The 20,866-nt window shown below is 41.0% G+C and overlaps 1 protein-coding gene across 3 annotated transcripts in view; it reads left to right on the forward strand.

Annotated features, from left to right (window-relative positions):
• Positions 1-20,866, forward strand: part of PRKCA (protein kinase C alpha) — a 166,635-nt gene that overhangs the window by 138,088 nt on the left and 7,681 nt on the right. For all 3 annotated transcript variants that reach the window (XR_011135498.1, XM_068913761.1, XM_068913762.1), the window contains 7 exons: positions 238-411; positions 3,125-3,216; positions 4,522-4,584; positions 5,096-5,234; positions 11,388-11,468; positions 13,175-13,282; positions 15,553-15,693. Coding sequence is in view for 2 of the 3 variants with exons in the window: in XM_068913761.1 (XP_068769862.1) it covers positions 238-411; positions 3,125-3,216; positions 4,522-4,584; positions 5,096-5,234; positions 11,388-11,468; positions 13,175-13,282; positions 15,553-15,693 (798 nt within the window). In the remaining variant the exon portion in view is untranslated. The remainder of the gene's footprint in view (positions 1-237; positions 412-3,124; positions 3,217-4,521; positions 4,585-5,095; positions 5,235-11,387; positions 11,469-13,174; positions 13,283-15,552; positions 15,694-20,866) is intronic.

The raw sequence follows: 20,866 nt of genomic DNA on the forward strand, positions 1-20,866 counted from the left end.
CTGCGGTTGCCAGGGGGTGTGGGCGCAGGTTTCACAGGGAAGCCTTTGTTTCAAACGACTAGCACAGCTCATTGCGGTGGGTGGGTAAAGATGATACTTTTGGAGCTTCAATCAAGTTAGCCTGCGGCAATAAAAGGAAAAGCTGGGTTGCCGCGTGTGCTCTTCATTGGGCACGTTAGTCACCTTCCTTGCTTGGCAGGTAGGAAGATTTTCACCCTGTTGTTTGTCTTTGTGCAGGTGATGCTGGCAGACAGGAAGGGGACAGAGGAGCTCTATGCAGTCAAAATACTGAAAAAAGACGTGGTGATTCAGGATGATGACGTTGAATGTACAATGGTTGAAAAACGAGTCCTAGCGTTGCAGGATAAGCCAGCTTTTCTAACACAGCTTCACTCTTGTTTCCAAACAGTTGTACGTGACCTCTGTCTTTCTTGCCACCTTGATGTTTTCCCTACTATATTGTTGTGCATTTTATCATTTTAGTAACATTTATTATTATCCAACCTGTATATCACGGGGCTTCTGCACATGGGAAACAGTGAAGAAGCAGATAACCCGTGCAGTTATCTTTAGCCATTTAACATACTTCTATTTTAAACCTAAGACCTTAGGTTTAAAGATTTTTCTTCATACAGTGATTTGAGCAGGCCAATGTGATAAGTCATAAATTTAATAGTAAGTGTGCTTTGCGAGCTCAGAGCCTTAGGCCCAGATTCCCGGAGGTTCCTAAATACCTTTAAGGATCTGAGAGTAGTACTTGTAAAATCTTAATGGCTCTTATTATATAATGAGATGAGTAGTCATGAATCAGCGTTGATGGTTTTCATTTAGTTTTCTGGCACCCCTGGCAAGGAGGAAAGCATTTCCTTCCCCGTAAATACTTGAAATGGGGATAATGCTAATACTGTAGCATTGCAACGCGTTGCTCAGAGACAGCCTGCCTGAGGAATTTGACAGTCCCCGGCAGCATCCTGGTCTGGCCGGTACAATTCGACCATATTTTAGATCGCGTGGAAAGCTCCGTGGGAGGCAGGTGATTCTCGGTGTGCTTTCGGTTTTTTGGTGTGAGCATGCGGACACCCTGACACTTGCAAACTCTCCAAATGTTCCAAGATGTCCACAGGCCTTTATTTGCAAGAAATCAAGGCTCTTGTCTCACCTTGTAGGCATCTGAAGGCAATAACCTTGAACTAGTTACCCAGAAATGAAGAGTTGGAGCTGAGGGCTAGCGAGAAGATATATGTTGCCATTTTCCCAGTTATTACTGTTCCATGTACCTTACCTCTTAAATCGTTAGTGTTTTTTAATCAAAGAAAAGGCAACAGGCAGTTTGTTTGAAGTAATAACATTGTAATATTCCACAAATAAAGCATGTCATCCTGTGACCATTTCGAGAGGATTGTGTTGTTAGAGGCATTTTCAAACTCTGCATAATGGCTGCAAATCCCTGAACAGAAAATGGCCTGAATGCAATAGATTCAAGGACATAATGAACCTCAACAAAGCATGAATGTGGGAACTAATGCACTTGGAAATTTTTTGCTTTCTAAAATATTTTTCCAACCTCCACTTACAATGGGAAGATTACTTTAATAAAACGAGAGCTTCTAATAAGAAATAGGCTTCTGTCTCCCTCCAATTTTGTATATCTTTATGTGACTTCATTAGTAATAACAAAAAAAATAGTATCATCAGTAAAGGAAAAAACACTTTGTTTAATCTTTCTGTTCAGCTTCCTTTAAATGCAAAATCTTAAATTACAAACATCTAGTGTTTTCTTTAAAAACACATTAATAATTTTTTTGGATGATCACATACAGGAACAATAGAGCCACGTAAAGACCTAGATGAATGATTAACAAACACCTTAGCCTCATGTACTTCATGTTTTTGTAAGTGTTCAGTAATTTGCACTTGGTGCTATGAACGATTCTGGAGGATTAATATTAGCTATCAAAATGAGAAATTGGATAAGAAAGAGAAGAAAAGGCGTAAACTGTGTGACTGTAGAAAAACTTGATGAATTTTTGTTAGTGTTTTTAGCTGCTCTTTTTCCTTCCACACTTCTGTTGCCGATGGATTTTATAATAGACAATTCATATAGAAATTAAATTTTATAGTTGTGATCCAGCCAATTAATCATTTTGCCCATGGCTCATCGATTGAAATCATGGCATTTAAATTTATGTAAATGTTCTGCAGTCTTAGTTACTGGAAGATTAGAGGCTTTTTTTTTTTTTTTTTTTTTCCAATCGATGCTCCTGAAGGAAAGAGAGGGAGGAGAGGTTAAACTGAAGCATCTTAGTAATGAGTCTCTTTCCCATCTGAAGACTGGAGCAGAACTTTATTTAAATACTTCAGGATAATGATCCTATTCAAAATAAATAAAGGCAATTGAGAGGAAGCCAAAAATGTGTCGTCTTTAATTGGAAAGACGACTACTAATGAACCTTTACACTACCTGGATCATGTTATAACTGCAGAAAATAAGCTTGTCATAATGTTGCCCACCAGAATTTTCAAATTAGGTGTCCAAAATCGGCCACCGAAATGCAAGGTAGAAGTTGTCTGCAGAGTGTAATTGGTGTATTTTTACTTTAGTCAGTTGAAACAGCTCAGTTCTGGTCATCTGAAAACTGGAGTTTATAACGTTCAGGACTCACGATCTGATACTTTTGTAAACCCTATCAATACTTCCCTTGTTGCCTTCTTTTGATAATCAAAACCTATATCCACCCTCCCAAGTAGAACTTAAAGGAAGGATTGGAAATGGCCTCAAGGCAAGAATTTTCAACCATCTTTACCTTTTTTTCACATTTATTTTAAGCCATAGGGATTTTTCAGACAGGACTGTATGTGAACAATTCTGGGAATGCTGCAGACAAATCATAGGCAAAGCTGCTTCACGAAAGTTGGCAACCCTGGGCAGCCCGCATCAGGCGTTTCTCCTGCAGGTTTTTCATTCCACTTCCATTTCCTCATCTGTCCGTTTAGCCAGAATAGACAATCAACCCCAATGATCTTTAAAGCTTTCTAATAGTATAACCGTGACTTTTTTGCTGATGAATGCATATCTAGTATTATGTCTAATGTATTTGTGTGCTGCTTTAATACTTTCTCCTAGGACCGTCTGTATTTTGTTATGGAGTATGTGAATGGTGGTGATCTCATGTATCACATTCAGCAAGTAGGAAAGTTTAAGGAGCCACAAGCAGTGTGAGTTTTCATGTTTATACATTTAAATCATGTCATCGTCGGAATCTTGCGCTGGAGGAGGATTAGATTTCCTGAGCACACTAACTACTAGAGTCTTCCTAGGTTAAAGCCGAAGTCCCGGCTGACCTTTTTGGTTGTGTTTTTTTAAGACCCAAAGGCTGAAGTTTATTTTGAAAATGTTTGCAAACATATGACAAAGGTAGCTAAGCCTTTTCGTTAAAACAGTACAGCAGAAACAAACGTATGCAATGCATGCTTTACAAGTGGTAAGCATTTAAACAAGGCCAGAGGAATTTTAAAATGTTATTTGGTGTTCTCGCATTGCTGTTTAAAGTGAGTATAAAAAAGCGAGTAGAACGTTTCAGTTTGAAATAACGTTACAGGGAAAGACGGTAGAAAAGACTCAGCCTTACAATATAAATTGTAGTTTATACAAGATAAAATAATTTCTCATTTTCATATGAATAATCATATATGGCTTGTTTAAGTGAGAAGCCTTCTAAATGTAAATATTTGTGATATAAAACAAAAATTGCAGCAGCTGCTAAATAAAAACTAGCTGGTGTGAGAACACTTTTGGATACTAGCTAGTGTAGCTTGCCACAGAGCCATTGAAACTAAGACGCTCTGTGACCACTTATGCCAGTGGCGCATATGCCAGAGCGCACGTTCACAGCCAGCTCTGATGCCCTGTTTCAGAGCTAAGCTTTCCTCTTCCTCAGGTTAGAGTAAAAATTAATCGTGTCTTTAAATCATCTTCTTGCTTATAATTTGCCCGGCTCCACAGTAACTGGCTTCAAACGTCCATCAATATTATATATCCTTTAACGACATCCAGCAATTATATTTTATATGGTAATCATTTTAATTCGGTTTATGTAATTAATCTGTTAACAGACTGTATAAAGGAATGCTATTTCTATAAATGATTTAATGTGATATGAATTGCAATGTAAATTGAGCTGCATCATGCATGCAGTATTGATAAGTGATTAAAGATAATGACCTATCCAGCCGCCATCAGATCAGTGCAGCAAACATGCTGTGCTCCAGCTGCACCAAGGCTTTTCTGGTCTGGGCAGAAATTTCCACTTTTTTTCCCTGCATTATTTTATCATCAAATTCTCTAAATTAAATGCATCTGTTAAAGTCAAATTGCAGTAAGGTGTCTTTTATGCCATCTTTCTATAATGTAAATTTTATACTCTAATGTTATCATTCTTTGCCCTGATGCATTCCCAAAATATTTTGTCGGAGGAAAATCATGAGGTAATAAGAAATCTGATGAGGTGTTTTTTCGTACAGGTTCTATGCAGCTGAGATCTCAGTTGGGCTATTCTTTCTCCATAATAGAGGGATTATTTATAGGTGAGTATAATCTGATGCAGGTCATTAGTAAATATTTTTAAAATCTTAAAAGGAACAATATGCTTGACTTCTCAGAGCATTTATAAAACGTTTTATAAAAAGCAATCGTTGTAGCGTCCTTTTTGTTGTGTTGTTTTGTGCTGTAAACCGAGTCCATGACTTTACTTAGCTGCTCTCCTGATGTCTGTGCTTTACTGAAAGCCCTTGAAGTTATAAAACATTATCTTGTGCATTCATGCATCACTTCTTATAATTTTACCTGCTCCAAAGTCTTGTGTGCTCATTTTCATATACAGCCATCTCTTCATTAGTTCTCCAGTTTCACGGCTTGTGGTCATTCTTACGTACTGCCGTGTCTGCAGGGCGGTGGTGGGGGCCCTTGGGCTGTAGGCTGCGGTGCACGTGCATCTGCCCCGAGAGCTACGCGTGTTCCTCACCCGCACGCAGTAGTAGTTAGGTTGGCCGGGCTTGATCCTAAACGTTAACATTAACTTACTGTGATTCTTCATAGGGATCTGAAGTTAGATAATGTGATGTTGGATTCAGAAGGACACATTAAAATTGCTGATTTTGGAATGTGCAAAGAACATATGTTAAATGGAGTAACAACCAGGACCTTCTGTGGCACTCCAGACTACATCGCACCAGAGGTAAATATGGACCGTTCTAAGACTCTCACAGTCTCTCGAATGAAAACTGTCCGTACACATTTCATGCCATCAAATTTTGATAGCTGTAAACCTGGATGCTTTGTGGGTGGTACCATTTATACTTCTGCAGGTTTATTAAATACCTTTGTGAATTAATACAGCGTTTTCAGTAATGCTGCTCTATTTTAAAGAATATCTAGTTGATTGAAAAACATGAGGTAGAATTTTAGAGTTTTGTTCATACTAGCAAAAGACTAAATTAACAGGATCACCACCTTGCGGTTTCAAATGTATAGCCTGGAAGCATTAATATACAATTCTTTGTGCTTTAATTTGTGAAGTCGGAGGGAGTTAACGGGTGTTGCGGAGGTTGTTGCAAAGATAGTGCTTACTGGGAGAAAACAGCTCTGTGGGTTCACTCAGCTGCATATACATACATATATATACACACATATATACATTTTGTGTATACAAACACACACACACACACACACACACACACAATTGTGCAGCATTTTCGGGAAATCACAAGTCTGTCATTGATTTTCAGAAGGGACTGATGAGGCTTTGTAGTTTTTCACCAGCTTCCCTGCAGAACTGCTTTAGTCTTTTCCAGGCGATACCTTGGAAATGGTACGCAGTTTCCATGAGCTACTGCTTCTGTTCTTACGAAAGCTCCAGGCATTGAAAGCCTGAACTAAGCTATAAGATCAGGACTTGACTTAATAAATCCATAATTTCACCTGAGTTTTCTGTGACTTACCAATATCCCAAAAAAGTAACTCCTCAATCAGTATCTTGCTTCCGTCACAACTTATAATTGGGATTGAATAAAAATATCTTCCTTGATTTATACCAGGCAGGGCCCCTCTTTAATTCAAAATCAGGAAAATTTCACACCAAAATAACAGCCAAAGCAACCGCAATTTACCCTTCTTTCAAAATAACGTGCTTTCACCCAACTGTAGCCGTGCTCTCGAGGCCACAGATGTATGCTTCTTGGTGCGTTCACCTGCCCTGCTTTCCAGCAGCCAAAATACTGAAAATTAGATTCACACACGAGCCTAATTGCGTTGTGTGCAAAATGTACATTTGATTATGAGAAACAGTTATATTTAAATCACTGTGATAAAGAACTACAAGCCAGGAGTGAGGATTTTTTTGTCTGGATATGATTGATGTTTTTTGTATTTCAATAGTTTAGGTATAAAATATGAAAAACAAGCGCATGTGGTGATTTGGCAGTGATTCAAATATATGAGTATTGAAATCTGGTCTTTGCGTACACCGAGCTTTCAAGAGTCTTGATTTGTGGGCTGCCGGTTCAATGCAAGAGGCTGGCTCCTGATCCGGGATACGCTGTGTTTCGCGGGGCGAGAGGCGCCTCTGGCTCGAACATTTCTGGCTGTGATGGAATGCTTGTTGGAATATAGGCGATTTATACACGGACGAGTGAATTAGTGTCTAAGGTGAATTTTGTCATCTCTGTGAAACTGGAATGAAAAGTAGTTTGGGTTTTTTCAGTTGTTAATTCCTGCTTTCCAGAATGAAGTATTGTGTATTAAAAGAACTTGTGTTTTTCACAAGTTGCTGTTGCACCGGGATGTCAGAGCCCCCAGAGCAGCGTTGCATTTCTCCCTGCCGAAACATAAACGAAGCCATTATAACAAATTAAAAAGCATCCTTTCTGCGGCAGTAGGCTTGTGCTAATTAACATCCAAGAATGTGTAATCCCTGCCCAGATTGATCAATGTGGGTCAGGGTTGGAATGATTTATTTCACTTTATTTGGAAATTTTATATGAAGAAATGAACCTTTTACCAAAACATTTGGTAACTGGGAGGAAATTAATCTTTGTTTGTATTATCTTACAAACAGATTGTCTTGTATTTAGATGGCTGATTTGCTTTAGTTTCTGAGACATTACTGTGACTGATATAAATTACTAAATAAGGCTCTGTTTATCGATAAACTTCAAAGTAAGGAACATATTTTCCTCGCAGGAGCATTTCAGCATATTTTCACGGGCTAGAATTTGTTACAGATTATAATGAGGAAGCGTTTGCACGGCACAAACTCTGCTCGTTCCCTGCTGCGTGGAGGTAAAGGAGCGAATTTGGAGTAAGGTATCTGGAATTAGAATAGTCCTCTGAGCTTGGCAAGGAAAAAAAAAACGCTGTTTCTCAGAAGTAGAGAATTGGCTCTTTTGCTGAGTGTTAGGGAAAAGGTGAGTATAGCGGGGTCTGGGGGAGCCCTCGCCCTCTCCGCTCCCACCACATCTCCTTCCTGACGCGCTTCCTGGGGGGGAGCACAGTTCTGGATCAGGAGTACTGTAAAACATTGCTTTCCTTCCTTAATGATTGCAAAAGTTAGTATTTTTATTCCTTGGCTGTACGACACCCTGGAATTAACTTCTTTTTTTTTTTTTTTGGTATCGTATGACACGTGAGAAGCGTGCAGCGGTTAAGCTGGTGGAATCGCAGGTTTGACCACCGCTGTCAGACGGAGAGAGTGATTTTCTAGTAAAGAATATTCATTGAGGTGCTGAACTTTGCCATAAATATTTATGGTCCTGGTGGTATAATATGCTTGAAATCGATTAAGACTTTGTATCTCCTTGACCAGTCAAGAGAGACGGAGGGGATGGATGCCGGGAGGATTAACGGGCAGCGTTTCTGCCAGCACAGACCGCTGCCTGCCATGCCGGACCCAACCCCACCAGCAGCCACCTCGCGGCAGCACAAACACTGCTTTTCAGAGTCGGAAGAATTCAAATTAAAAACTCTTTTCCCCTTCTCTTCCGTCTAATATCCTCAACACCTTCAGTTCTAACCTTGCATTTGCCGGGAGGGGAGGCTATAGATATTACAAAGGTTTGGAGAGTGTACTTCTGACTGTTTCTTGTGCCAGTTGTATTTATTTCTTTTAATAACTGTGTTTTAACTTTTTCAGTAGACATAAGATATGCTCACAAGGGACTTGGTCTCTTGCCTCTGGGATATAATCCTTTCATCCCAACTGGCTACCAGCTGCAAGCTGCAATGATCTGAACTGCCCTACAAATTGCTCGTATTAATCTCTGTGTCCTGCTCTTAACTGTGCCTTCCTCGGGGGCAAAAAGAAAAGAGAGAAAAAGCAGTCAGCATTCCTCTGCTGGTTTGGCCGCGTGCGAGAAGCTCCTCTGAGCAGCTCCTGATCGCTCAAATCCGCGGAATCCGAAAAGGCAGAGCTCTGAAAGTGGGGCACTGGAAACGCGAAAGGAGACGAAAAAGGCAGCCCTTGAAATTAGTGCGAGAGAGGGAGGGGAAGGGAAGGGTCCCATCAGCTGGGCGCCTGCTCTGTGCGGTGCCGTGAGATATTCCCGTACCGCTGTTTATCCTGGCGGACATCCAGAGTTGGGCATGCAGGTGGGATTGCTTTGCCCGCTGCTGCAAGGCAGCCCGTAGCGGGTTTAGCATGGTAGGCTATCCACGCCGAGTGTCCATGCTCCTTCCAAGCAGGAGGGAAATACTGAAAACACGGTATTTAGAACTTGTTGATTTTGTGTCAGTGTGTGTTTGCCTGTATGTTGAAAGCTCATCTGCTTCCTCCTGCGTATAATTCCTTCTTTGAACTGCGCGTTCTTGCCTCTTGTTCACGTTTTCCAGTTGATGCTTTGGATAGCTCCCAGCATCGTGGGTGAGCGTAACTGCCAGGCTGCGCACGCGGCGCCGCGGGGTGGCCGGTGGACGTGGCAGGCTGCTTTTCTGTTCCACTTGTGTCGTATTCGTACCAGAACCGGGCTCGTGATTCCACTGGACATATTTAATTAGGATTAAAAGAAAAACCTTATCCTATACAGAAGCATGCATTGCAAGTGAAGTGCCACCTTTTCCTGCATTGTGAGAGGTTCAATGAAAACGGTGTTCCCATTGCATTTCCAGGGGGACTTGTCTCCAGGGGGACTCTACCGCTCCCAGTGGGATTTGATGTCCAGGGGCATTTCTGAAAATCCCACGCGGACACTGTGCGACTGGTTCCCCCATGGGAGTGGTGCTCCAGCGGGGCGAGATGCCAAGGCTGCTTGTCACTCTGTTTCGTTAGTGTTGGCATGTGGCATCGAATAAATGTTTCAGCCAATGACATAGGGCACAATTTTTACAGCGTTCTCGTAAGTCTGACCATATGTTCGGTGAAATGTAGGAGCTTTTTTCACGTTAATTCTGTCTCCCTCGATGATTCTGCTTGATCTTCTCCCACAAAGGCATATTTAATTGGGGCAGATTGCATTTGCTGATGAGGATGCTATTTCCCAAGCGACCCAAACTTGGCCGGCCTGTTGCTAGTTAAACAAACAGTGTCATTAAGTCAGTGCTTTGTTACCTCTTTCATTTTATGACGTTGCATTGCATATTAAAAAAGTTTTCCTCTCCATAGTACTCTCATCAAACTCTTTCAAAATAGGAAGGGAAGTGGATTGTCACCTCCTAGACAGGCGTTTGACTGCCAGATTGAGAACTGTGGCGCAGGCTTTATAGCAGGATTTTCTCTCTTGGTGTTAGGGATCCTTTTCTCCTTTGCTAATTGAAGTAAATTGTTCCTACAGTGACCGCTTACCTGAAAGTGCACTTACTGTACAAAATGTTCTGCCCTTAAAATTTAATGATCTTCTGAAAAATATCCATTTATTTTTTGATGAAACATGTCTTCCTATAGGGCAAGGAGGGGCTGTGGGGAAGGGGTGAGAAGGAAGTATTTTAACATTTTCTGTGTGTCTTTTTTCCGGATGACATTTTGAAAGTGTTTGGTCTTTAAAGTAGCGGCGTTAACTCCAGATGCACCTCTGGGAACTTACTGGTGAATAATAATTACAGGGAGAGTAACCAAGTACGTCAACTGCTGTAAATGAAACGAGTATCCTACATATGTCGTTTAAAGCCGAATATCTGTGATTACTGCTAAAAGACAATTAGTAAAGGTTGCCCTTCTGTAAGACCTTTCACCTGAGAAACTTGTTACTGCCTCTGGTTACGTAATACATGTCAAATTGTGATTGATTTTGAAATTCTGTGCTAAAAAGTTTTACGGTAATTTTTAATTCATGTGCTGTTACCATCCTAGTGAAGAACTTGCAGCTACTCAGATACTGCCTTCCCCAGTCTGAGGGGAAGACACGGGGACGGCTTGGATCTCTGTTGTGCTCGACAGCCTCAGGATGTTCTTCTATTGAGAGAGAAAAAATAATTTTCATAATTATTTAGAAGGAGATCTGAGAGCATGTGTGAACCTCAGAACTCCTTTGTAGCACGCCTGCTGCACCTCTTCAATAAATGAACACTGATCTCTGAAGAGGCCTCGATTATAGAAAATGCAGCGCGAGGGGACTTGCAGGCTGATTGCACATGCAGCCCGTCGTTGTGACAGCACTCTGTGCTTGTGTGTGAGTCCAATGTGAACCCAGAGGATGCAAAATACTTGACATTTCCATTAGTCTGAACAGCAGAAAGCCCTTTCTTTTCAATGCAACTAGTATCTGGTTTCATGCTAAGAGCGTCTTAGTAATGTAACTTGGGAAAATATAACTAAGATTTTCAGGGTTTTGCTCTTCTCTTAAACTTTGATTCCTTTTAGAGCAGGACAAAAATATAAATATTGAAAAGAACTTGAACTCTTAATTATTGATGATCTCTAAATTGAGTGAGTCTCATGATTTGAAGTTTTGACACAAATGGATAAAGTTCTTGTCTTATCTTCTACAGTGTCTTATCTTCTACTTCCTTCTGTGCCTTCAAATGTACATCCCTACCTTTCCTAAGAGCCAGATTTCCCAAGATATTTGGCTACCAAAAGATGCAGCTGCGTGTATACTTGTATTTGCCAAACTGTCCAACGCCTACCAAAAGCAGTGCAAGCTGGCTACCTCCTCTGCTGTAGATCCAATAACCAATCCCAATAAGCTGCATATGCTTTGTAAATCCCCCCCATAAAACTATGAGAGAGATGTCCTGTGCAGAGTGCAGAAACCTCATTGATGTTGAGTCAACGATCAGCGGGAGCGAGGATTGCAATATTGGCTTTCTGGGCCTTTGCAAGCAAATATGTTTGTAGGTCACTATTTATCTTATGTGTCACCAGACTGGATCTCAGTTAACATTGCTTTTTTTGATTACGCAGATTATTGCCTACCAGCCCTACGGGAAGTCAGTGGATTGGTGGGCGTATGGAGTACTGCTCTACGAGATGTTAGCTGGCCAGGTGAGAGTCACGGTGTTGCTGCTCCTGTCTCGCAGAACGTTCTCTGTTTCAAAGCCCATCACTCTGATTATCTCACCTTTCCCATTTCTCCAAACATCAATTACAAGCTGCCTTTGCTCATATTCAAGACTGCTGATGGCCTAATGCCCTCTACTGCGAGTCTCTTGCCCCATGCTGAGGTTGACTTCTCTCTCAGTAAGACCATGAAGCCATCCTCTGCCTACTTGCAGCGTCTCCTGCTGCTCCAGTTCCCCAGAGCAGAGCCCCATTCCTGTCCTCTTCTGCATCCCCTGCTAAACGCCAGCTTTGCTCTGATGGCCACCGAAAGCTTGCTAAAGCGTTAGAGCCTTAGGGGACAAACTTGTGGCCTTTCCTGATAATGTTATCTCTGTGCACTCTTGACTGTCTACCTCCGCTGAGAATATATTCAGGCTATAAGCTCTTTATAGTGCACCCACATAATCAGGCACTGCCTTTGAGTGTGGTTTCTTTGTACTGAAATAATATTATAAATAGCCACCTTCAGAATTGAATGGGAGACACTTTAACAGGAAAATGCGTGTCAAATGGAAGAAATACCATTCATTAGGTTGAAACCTCAGGATATAAGACAACTGTTTATATGTTCAGCATTGCAGTCAAATCACCAGAATACACTTTTTGTATTGTATGTCCTAGAGGTAAAGTATAGGTCTCACCACTTGAAACACACTTAGTTACAGTCCCCTTTTTCTGCGCAGTTAATGAGACGCTGTTCTCTGAGTCACTGAAACAGAAAAGCATCACTGTATTGCACTAAATGGAAGATAACAACCAACTTTAAGGAGTTGTATTACTGTCTTGAGTTGAAAAAGATTTATGCAAATAGCTTTCAATGAGTTTTAGCTAGAGGTATGCATTTCCTCAGCTGAAAATATACATTTTTAACAAATGTGTATAATAGTTACCTTTAACAAGTCTACTTGAATTTAGTAGGGATTTTGGCAATTGAAGTTGTTAAAATTTACAGTGTACACTGCAGATATTTGGCATCTGAGTGCTTTTGCAAAAATTGAATTTACCATTAGCTGAGACTTAAACAGTGCCCATACGTGATATCCCGGGAATTTACCCGGGGCACTCTGCTCATCACCTATATTTAAAGATAAAGCGCCGCCCTTTCTTGTGACACAGTCTCCCCCTCACAGAAACAGCATCCACAGCCATGTCTTAGAAAACAAACTGGAGCTTAACTGGAATTAAATGAGGAATGGATATACCTTAACACAAGATAATTAAAAGTAACAATCCCCAAACTTTACCATTTAAAGTATTTTTGGCTGTCTGGTACATAGTAACTTTAACAGTTAGTTTAAAATATCTAAAGATAAGCTCATTGAAGATAATCTTGCACGCTTCTCATTAACCTGGCTGCCACGGTGAGGGCAGAAGTGGACTTTGCTCTTCGATTTCTGTCAAAGACTAAACTAAGATCCCCAAGCTGCAGGTGGCTGGAAGTTTGGCATCGGCTGGAATAGCAGGCAAGTACCGCTGCTCTGTTCTCATCCCCGTGGGCATCCGTGATTGTCTGCTGCTGGAGGCAGGTTGCTGCGCTAGACGGACCTTTGCCATGACCTCAGATGGCCAAAGTGTTATCATGCCATTTCATAAAAAGTGGAGAATTAAAAAACAGTGATAATAATTCACCTGCAATTTATTTTTAACAGCCTCCATTTGATGGAGAAGATGAAGATGAACTTTTCCAGTCCATAATGGAGCATAACGTTTCCTATCCAAAATCACTGTCCAAAGAAGCTGTCTCTATCTGCAAGGGGGTGAGAAAGATGTTTCTTCATCACACAGTTTCTTTTCGCCACCCATTTTGGCAAAACGTGTCAGACATAATATTTTTTAAGTGCAACTTCTATCAGGCCGTGTTAAGCTATATTGTGATACGGTGGTCATCGTTTGGTGTCACAGATAAGTATTCAACTGTTCCCTCTTCGCATGCTTGTTTTACGGTAAGAACGAGCGTCAGAATCAGGCTGCCAAATCCAAGGCAAAATTTGGAAGCAGAGTGATGGTGTGATGAGATTTCTCAGCACCCTGGGTAGTACATATTCAAGTGAGCGGGCTGCAGGCCAGAGCCCTGTGTGCCCAATCACGGTAGCAGACTAAAATAGTTAATAAGAATCATTTTATAATGTGGGTAAAGATGAACCTATGTGAAAATCTTTAGTGTAAACACAAGGAAGTTGTGGGGAAATCCTCACCCAGTTGTAACCTGTCTGGCCTAAAATTCATCTTTGATTCTAAGTTAAGTTAATTTTTTTTCAAGGCAAAGAATAGATTTGACTTCAGGGGATTAGCTCAGTAAAAAAGAACTCATACTCTGTATGAATCCCTGGAGTATCTCGGTTCTGCAGCTTTTCCAAAACACGATCTATAAAGTCTCATTTGATGTCTTTCTTACGGTGAGAAAATAGTGCACTTAAAGTGTCAGTTAACTTGGCATTTACTTTCTTCCTTTCACTTGCAACTGTGCAGGAAGTATTGTGAATAACCTGAATATTAATCCTTTAAGGAAAAATCATCGAGAAAGCTGTTTAGACCAACAAAATACAAGAAAGATCACTCTAATTTTGGAGTTTATCCCAATGTAGACATTCTGGTTCTGGCCAACAAAAAGTAAAATGATATGTTTTTGTAAAGTACATGCAGATTGTATGCTTTGTCATGAAAACCATATGTTCAAACAGTTCATATGCAGGCAGTATATCCAAAGTTTGACCCTGCTCTGTGCTCCTCTCTGCCGCTGAGACTCTCTTCTGCCAGCTCATTACACAAAAAGATTCAGAAAGTTACAATTGCATTGCACCACCAGGTTTAAGGCCAAATCTCTGTGATATAACACGTCTGAGGTCTGCATTAAACTAACAAATTAACCCAAAGCCTCAGTTAGCGTTGCGCCCCAGCTGCGCCAGGTTGGGAACGTTGAGCAGGTTGGGCGGGCAGGCGTATCGCACCCGCTGCGAACCTCCGACGGAATCGTCTCCTTCGCACTGCTACTCCACTGATTCACGGTTCGCTGGTTTTGGCAAATGCCGTAAATGTGGAACAGTGTTGATACTGCTGGAATCATTAGCCACGTTTTCTTCTATCAGCTAGCGTTGAAGCAAGTGTTTTAGAAAAGTTAATAAAAATAGCCAGAGTTGTTATTAAACTGGAGTGATGTGGTCCTATCCCAGTGCACAATCTGCTTTCTGAAGTCTGCGTAGGGAGCTTTTTTATTTTAGTTTCAAACTTGGAGTGTGATCAAATGAACATTTGGAGGGAGGCTAAGAGACTAAAGCAGTGCAGCTGAGGTTTTAAAAAGATATGTTAAGGTATCGCTCCTAACACTATATTAATCTTACATAATATGTAAAAGAGCTTTAAAAAGTCCCCACAATACTGGAACCAAGAGCTGAAGGCTACATTGCTCAGTTCCTGATGCATATGTCAATGGACACCGATACTCGGAGGAGCTGGTAATTAGGGAGCACAAAGCTGCTTCAAAGTATGCAATGCAGCTGGGTTTAGTATTGACCATGATGGCATTAAGGATGCAAGAGAGGAAACGCAGATTAGATACTGTCAGCTGGGTGCCAAGAAATTGTAGGCTCTGTAATGAGCTGTCCTGGACATGCCCAGAAAGAATAAAGGAAGGTTGCACTTCATACAGCTTTCGTATTGATTGTAGAGGCAGGGCAGAAGCTATTCTGGAGACGCGTAAGACTGAGCTGAGAGACCAAAGGTGAAACGCAGGAGCGGATCTGCAGCGAACCAGGATGAGCCCAGCGTTCACGGCACGCGAACGCCGGCCCGCGTTGCTAGCCTTTGCCTAAGGAGGAAACTTCCACAGTGCAGCCGCTACTTTTGCTGCTGACGTGCAGTGATCAAACAATAAAATTAGTCTTCAAAAAAAGAGTTTTAGCTTTTCATGACAATTTTATTACCAAGTTGCATCTCGAGGAGAGGAACAGTAACTTTACAGTCTGTGGGAAGGTCTGTCACACTTTCACTCCAGCGTTACAGTTACTCATTTGGTTTTCTTCCTTGACAGCTAATGACTAAACATCCTGCAAAACGCCTTGGCTGTGGCCCTGAAGGTGAAAGAGACATCAGGGAACATGCTTTCTTCAGGAGAATTGACTGGGAAAAACTGGAAAACAAAGAGATTCAGCCACCTTTCAAGCCTAAAGTGGTGAGTGAGGTGCAAAATACGTCCCTGGCTGAATGCGTTGTCTGCAGTCGTCCTTTTCTGTGGGGTGAGATTAACGCTGGCTTGGTGGTGCTGCAAATCCGGGACATGTCTAAAATTAGGCATTTCGGTTATGGCAGACCAGTCTGTAAATCCATTAATACTTCTTTGCATATACTTTGCAATACTTGGCAATACTGCATTGCATATCCCAGAGCAGTTTGCTCCTTGTCAAAACGTCTCACCGTGTTGTGACTCCTGACTGGTCATCGATGCGCTGCACGAGATGCTGAACACGGGGAGGAATGGCATATTCCCATCAGCTGCCTCAGACATGTCACAAATTAAGTTGCCAGCTGTCTCCTCTGCACAGCGTAGATGTCATCTCCCTTGGGTAGATGACTAAAGGTATTTAAATAACTGGCGTACATTTCCTCTGCAGTGGGCTACACTGCACAAGGATTTTGTATTTCCCATCTTAGAGTGAAAGAACCCAAATCTGCTGAGTTTGCAGGAGTAATGTAGATTTCTTTCTCCAGTCGTTTTCAAAGAAAGAATACAAACACTTTGGGGTAGTGGCATTTACCCCTCTAGCAGTTTAATCTGTTTTTTTAAATGTTTATTACTGCTTTGCATACATATATCCAGAGGACTATTTTAGAAATCCAAACAAGCGAAAAGATGCCCTTACTGCGAGAACTGTTTGTATAATATAAATTGAGGAATTGTCTTTGTTGATACGGAGTTTCTTTCAGCATGTACCATGCTTTATGGACATGCAAAGAAAAATGTTTGGGTGCAAGCTCTCAGGAGCAGCTGTAAATTGTTATGCCCTAGCGTTCAATCTTTCTGTGATAACGCTTGTTTTGCTTCAACTGTGAAGCGTAACAGGCTGCAGTACTGCAGGTACAGAATCACTGGTCTGGACACTGATTTGTTTACCGATGCAGACATGGTAGTGTGGTATCACAGATTATGAGCAGAGGGTGGACGCTACCCAGTGGCAGGATATATTCATCTCTCTTTGTGTACAGATGACTCTTGTTCACATGAGTAAGAGGGGAGTTGTGTACCAAGAAGAGTGTTTTGTGCTAGGGAAACTCAGCTTTTTCATACGCTGTGAAATTTGTGCACAAGATTTGCGTGTAAATAAAATAAAAAAACATATGTGGTAATGCTGCCCTGACTGGCCTTTCCCAAGAGCTATCAATCAGAAGAGCTGCACTTCTTTAAACTACATTTTATGTAAAATTTTCATTACATGCCTTTTGTGGCAAAATTAAAGCTGATAGTAAAGCACATCTACCTTCTCAGCTATAAATTTTATTATTTAAGGAACTGAGTGCTTAAAAGCACACAGATAATAAAAGTTTGAAATGTAGCCTGGATGCATCATAACCCCTTTGACCGCACATTATGGCCCCTGAGCAGGACAGCTGCGCTGGTTCTCTGGGGTTGATCGTGACTTGTTTTGTGTATACAGGCTGCTTTTAAAATACACCAAGGAAGTCCAAGCATTCACATGAAGCCTAACTTACTCAAAGAAAAATCATTTAAAATCCAAGTCCCATCTTTTCATACCTTTTGTATAACTGCTTTAGCAACATACTGTGATTGCTGATTCTATTTATATTGATTTTAGAAAGCAAAAAACACAAGAACCGTAATCTGTTTGTAGAGGTGGACGTAGCTGTGGGTTTTCTTTAGTTGTCTTTCAGAAAACTTTGCTAGGTGCATCTGCTCTAGGGAGTACGTTGCTGCAGGACCAGTCCTTAAGTCCCAGTGGACTTAAGCATTAGGTATCTAAGTGCCTTAACTTCCACTTAGGTTTAACTATCCCAAATGCTTATTAATCTGAGGAGCATATAGACACCTAAGTTAGAGATGGAAAACTTTACCAGAAGTTACCTTCTGTGGTATAGAGCCAGTGTTGTGGGGTATCTTTCATGCTCTAAACAACAGTTAAATAATTCATTTCAGGTTTTGAGTGTAGAAATATTTGCAAAACTGTATTTACAGATTGGCAGTGAATGACATTTCATGTAAATAGCATAAAGCTTGAGCTATTCTGTTACTTCTCTTAACATTATAAATGATCTGTATCTGTTGTGGGCAAGTAGTTATTTTAATAGATATTCATCAGAGAGGGAAGTACATTGCTGAGTTAAAGACGGTGTTTGGCCTTACGCTGTGCAATTGCACACCACAGTGTTCGGCTTGACGCACGGAAGGTGCTAAGTACGTACACGGTATCTGCCAAACAGCAGCCTGCTACTAAGGACGCTACAGAAGAAACTATTAAAAGAAATTTGCGTGCAATTTGCTTAAAAGTTCGCAATCTGAAACACATTTTTCACATTGAATAAAGCATAAATGCTCTATAAATAACCTGTTCCCTTCCGAATTGGCATTTCACAGGCTACAGCCATTGATTGCTTTTCTTTGTAAAAAGGTCATTTTACTCATATTTCTAAGTGTGAGTGTTGTAGGAGTCACATCTTTTCAGTTCTGCCTTACTACTGCATTAATGCTCACAATAACAATGTTAAAGTGAAGAAAAACAGATGATTTGAAAATGCAGAACTATAGATAAATGATTACATTCACACAAAAAAACTCCCAGATTTCACATGAGCTATTTTTCAGCTCTACTGGTATAAGCAATAGTGAGATCTAATGGAGTCAGGAACTGTGGTTTTAATATATGGCTTGTTTGATGAGCTTCCACTTGCTGAAAAAAACATCCTGGGCATAATTTTATGGAGCATGAGACATGTTTGTAAAACATCTTTTTAGTAAAAAGTCTTCCCGGTAGAAATACCTCTTTTGTTGCTGCTTTGAATTGACTGTATTGCCTCTGAACAAATTTGACCGTTAATTTGGAGATGCATTAACTGTCATTCAAATGATGAAGAGTTTTACCCTTTGTCAAAGTTCAACTATATCCGTTCTTGTTCTCCAGAGATTCGGTACCAAAATGCATTGGCTTCAGTGGGCAGCAAGGTATTCGGTGAGCACCCTGGGTGACAAAAGCAAACTAACATTAGCCTTTAACCCGTTGAAGTGTCCCTCTGCTTGTGTTTTCCAAGACTGAGCAAGTGGCCTTTTGTGAGCACTGCAGTCGCAGACCTGAGCATGCGTTTTAGATCTGAAGTATGAAGCAACCTGTGCCTAAGGCAGCAAAAGTTCATTGCAGCTCAGAGTGGACGGCATGTCCAAGTGCAGAATATGCCAGGTGCTTTGCAAGAAGACTGGAAGCTTTAACTGAGCTGTTTTTAAGATAGCATATGAGCTACACATCTCACCTTGTGAGTTCCCTTAATGGCCCCTCTTCGGTTTTTCTCCTATAAATCCCAGATTTTTGTTCATGTTAGATTAGTTCAGGAAAAGCAATGGTTAATATTGGCCTTTTGTACGAGCCATCTTCTACCCTTACCGAGTATCCTCTAAGTGTGAAGATAACAGTGCAATGCAAGGTTGCCCTTTAAATCTGATTGCAGGCATATTCAGTAACAGACATATTTAACAGCGCAGCTATCCTTTAGAGATGGATAGAGAGGAAAGAGTCACATACATTGGGAAGAAACATTCACCACATTAGTCGTATAACCACACTTTGTTCTATGATCTATTATAGTAGATAGTTTGGGAATAAGGAGATTTTTCCTTCAGACCTCTCCCTAATATTCAATGACTAATTTTCCCCAAATATGCAGTCTTTCTACCCAAGCTAATTTTACTCTGCTCCCACCTTCATCCTTTTTTTCCTTGCCTCTAATCATACTTTACCATCTTTCAAGTGTTTTCTACATTACTCAAAACTATCCTTTTTGCAAACCTGATTTCTTCCGTTTTACGTTCCAAATTAATTGTGTTCAGTGTGTAGCTCTACATATAACCACGCTTCTCAGCAGGGCCTCATGAGGCAACACGTCTCTTTTAGACAAGAAAGAAACCAGTGGTAGCACATGTTGCATCGTGGACCTCTTCCCAGGACGCCTTCCCTGCCCCGGTTTCTTCCCTGGCTAGGCAACTGGAGCTTGCTGGAAATTTGGTGTTTTAGTGGCTGGGCAAAGAGGAATAACTTCCATATCATTGTATGGAGGTGGTAGGTGGTGGCTGACATCAGTGAGAGGGCCTGGTGGCCTGGGGGTTAAATCAGGATTAGCTTCTGAAGGCAGGGATCAAAGACACCGTTGTTCCCACGCGGCCATTGGGATAAGACGCGGGGCAGCGATGCCAGCTTCAGCCTGTGAATCTGCGCTCCCGCAGGGCTCTGCAAGTGTGCTGAGGACTGCGTTTCACTTTTCTGTGCCTGGTTTTCTCCAGAGAGTCAATTTTGTCTAGATGCCTCCACTCCAAACGTATAAAACTGTCCAGCCATGCTTACGACGTCTTAACGCTGATGTTGTCTGAGAGGCGACCGAGCTTTTCTGTACCCTACAAGATTTTATTTTATTTCACTTCATTCTGAGTGGGACTGAAGTGCCATTTGGAATAAATGTCCCAAGGAACTAAGCACTTGATTGGTTTGGGAATTGACGACGGCATTATAGTGTGTTATAATTTCAGTAATAATAATGATTATATACACGCACAGATGCGCATATATACATAGATGTAAATGTGTTCATAATTTTCCAAGCATTATATCCAATTGAACTTGTATTTTTAGTACACAAAATATTTTCACTAATAAGACCTGCCTCATTGCTCTCCTACGTTAATGTTACGCCAGTGTAGCTCTGTTAAAGTTTATGGATTAGCAGGAGTTGTATAGGCTTATACAGTGAAGAATCAAAGCAAATAAATGAATTATGTAAAGCTTTCTGCAGGTTGTGAAGGAAACAAAGTTAACCCAAAAGTTAATTTTGCACTGTAAAGGTTTCAAGAGGAATCAGACAGCTTGACAGCTAAAGTATCTCTTGCCAATACATGTCCATAAAAATATTTTCTCATTTCTTTGTCTCAGTAGTTCTGAATATCTACGCCTCTTTACCTTGTCACCTCATGCTGAAGGATGGAAAATATTCCGACGCTGCTTTTCATCAGAGTTCATGTATTAAAATGTGTTTGCTCGACTTTTTTTGTTAAAATCTCAGAAAAGAAAATTGTACCCTAACTACTTGTGAAAAATGTGGGAAAATCTTACATTTATGTTGAGAAATTTGCAAGA

Source organism: Struthio camelus, chromosome 19, assembly GCF_040807025.1.
Source record: "Struthio camelus isolate bStrCam1 chromosome 19, bStrCam1.hap1, whole genome shotgun sequence".
Lineage (NCBI taxonomy): Eukaryota > Metazoa > Chordata > Aves > Struthioniformes > Struthionidae > Struthio > Struthio camelus.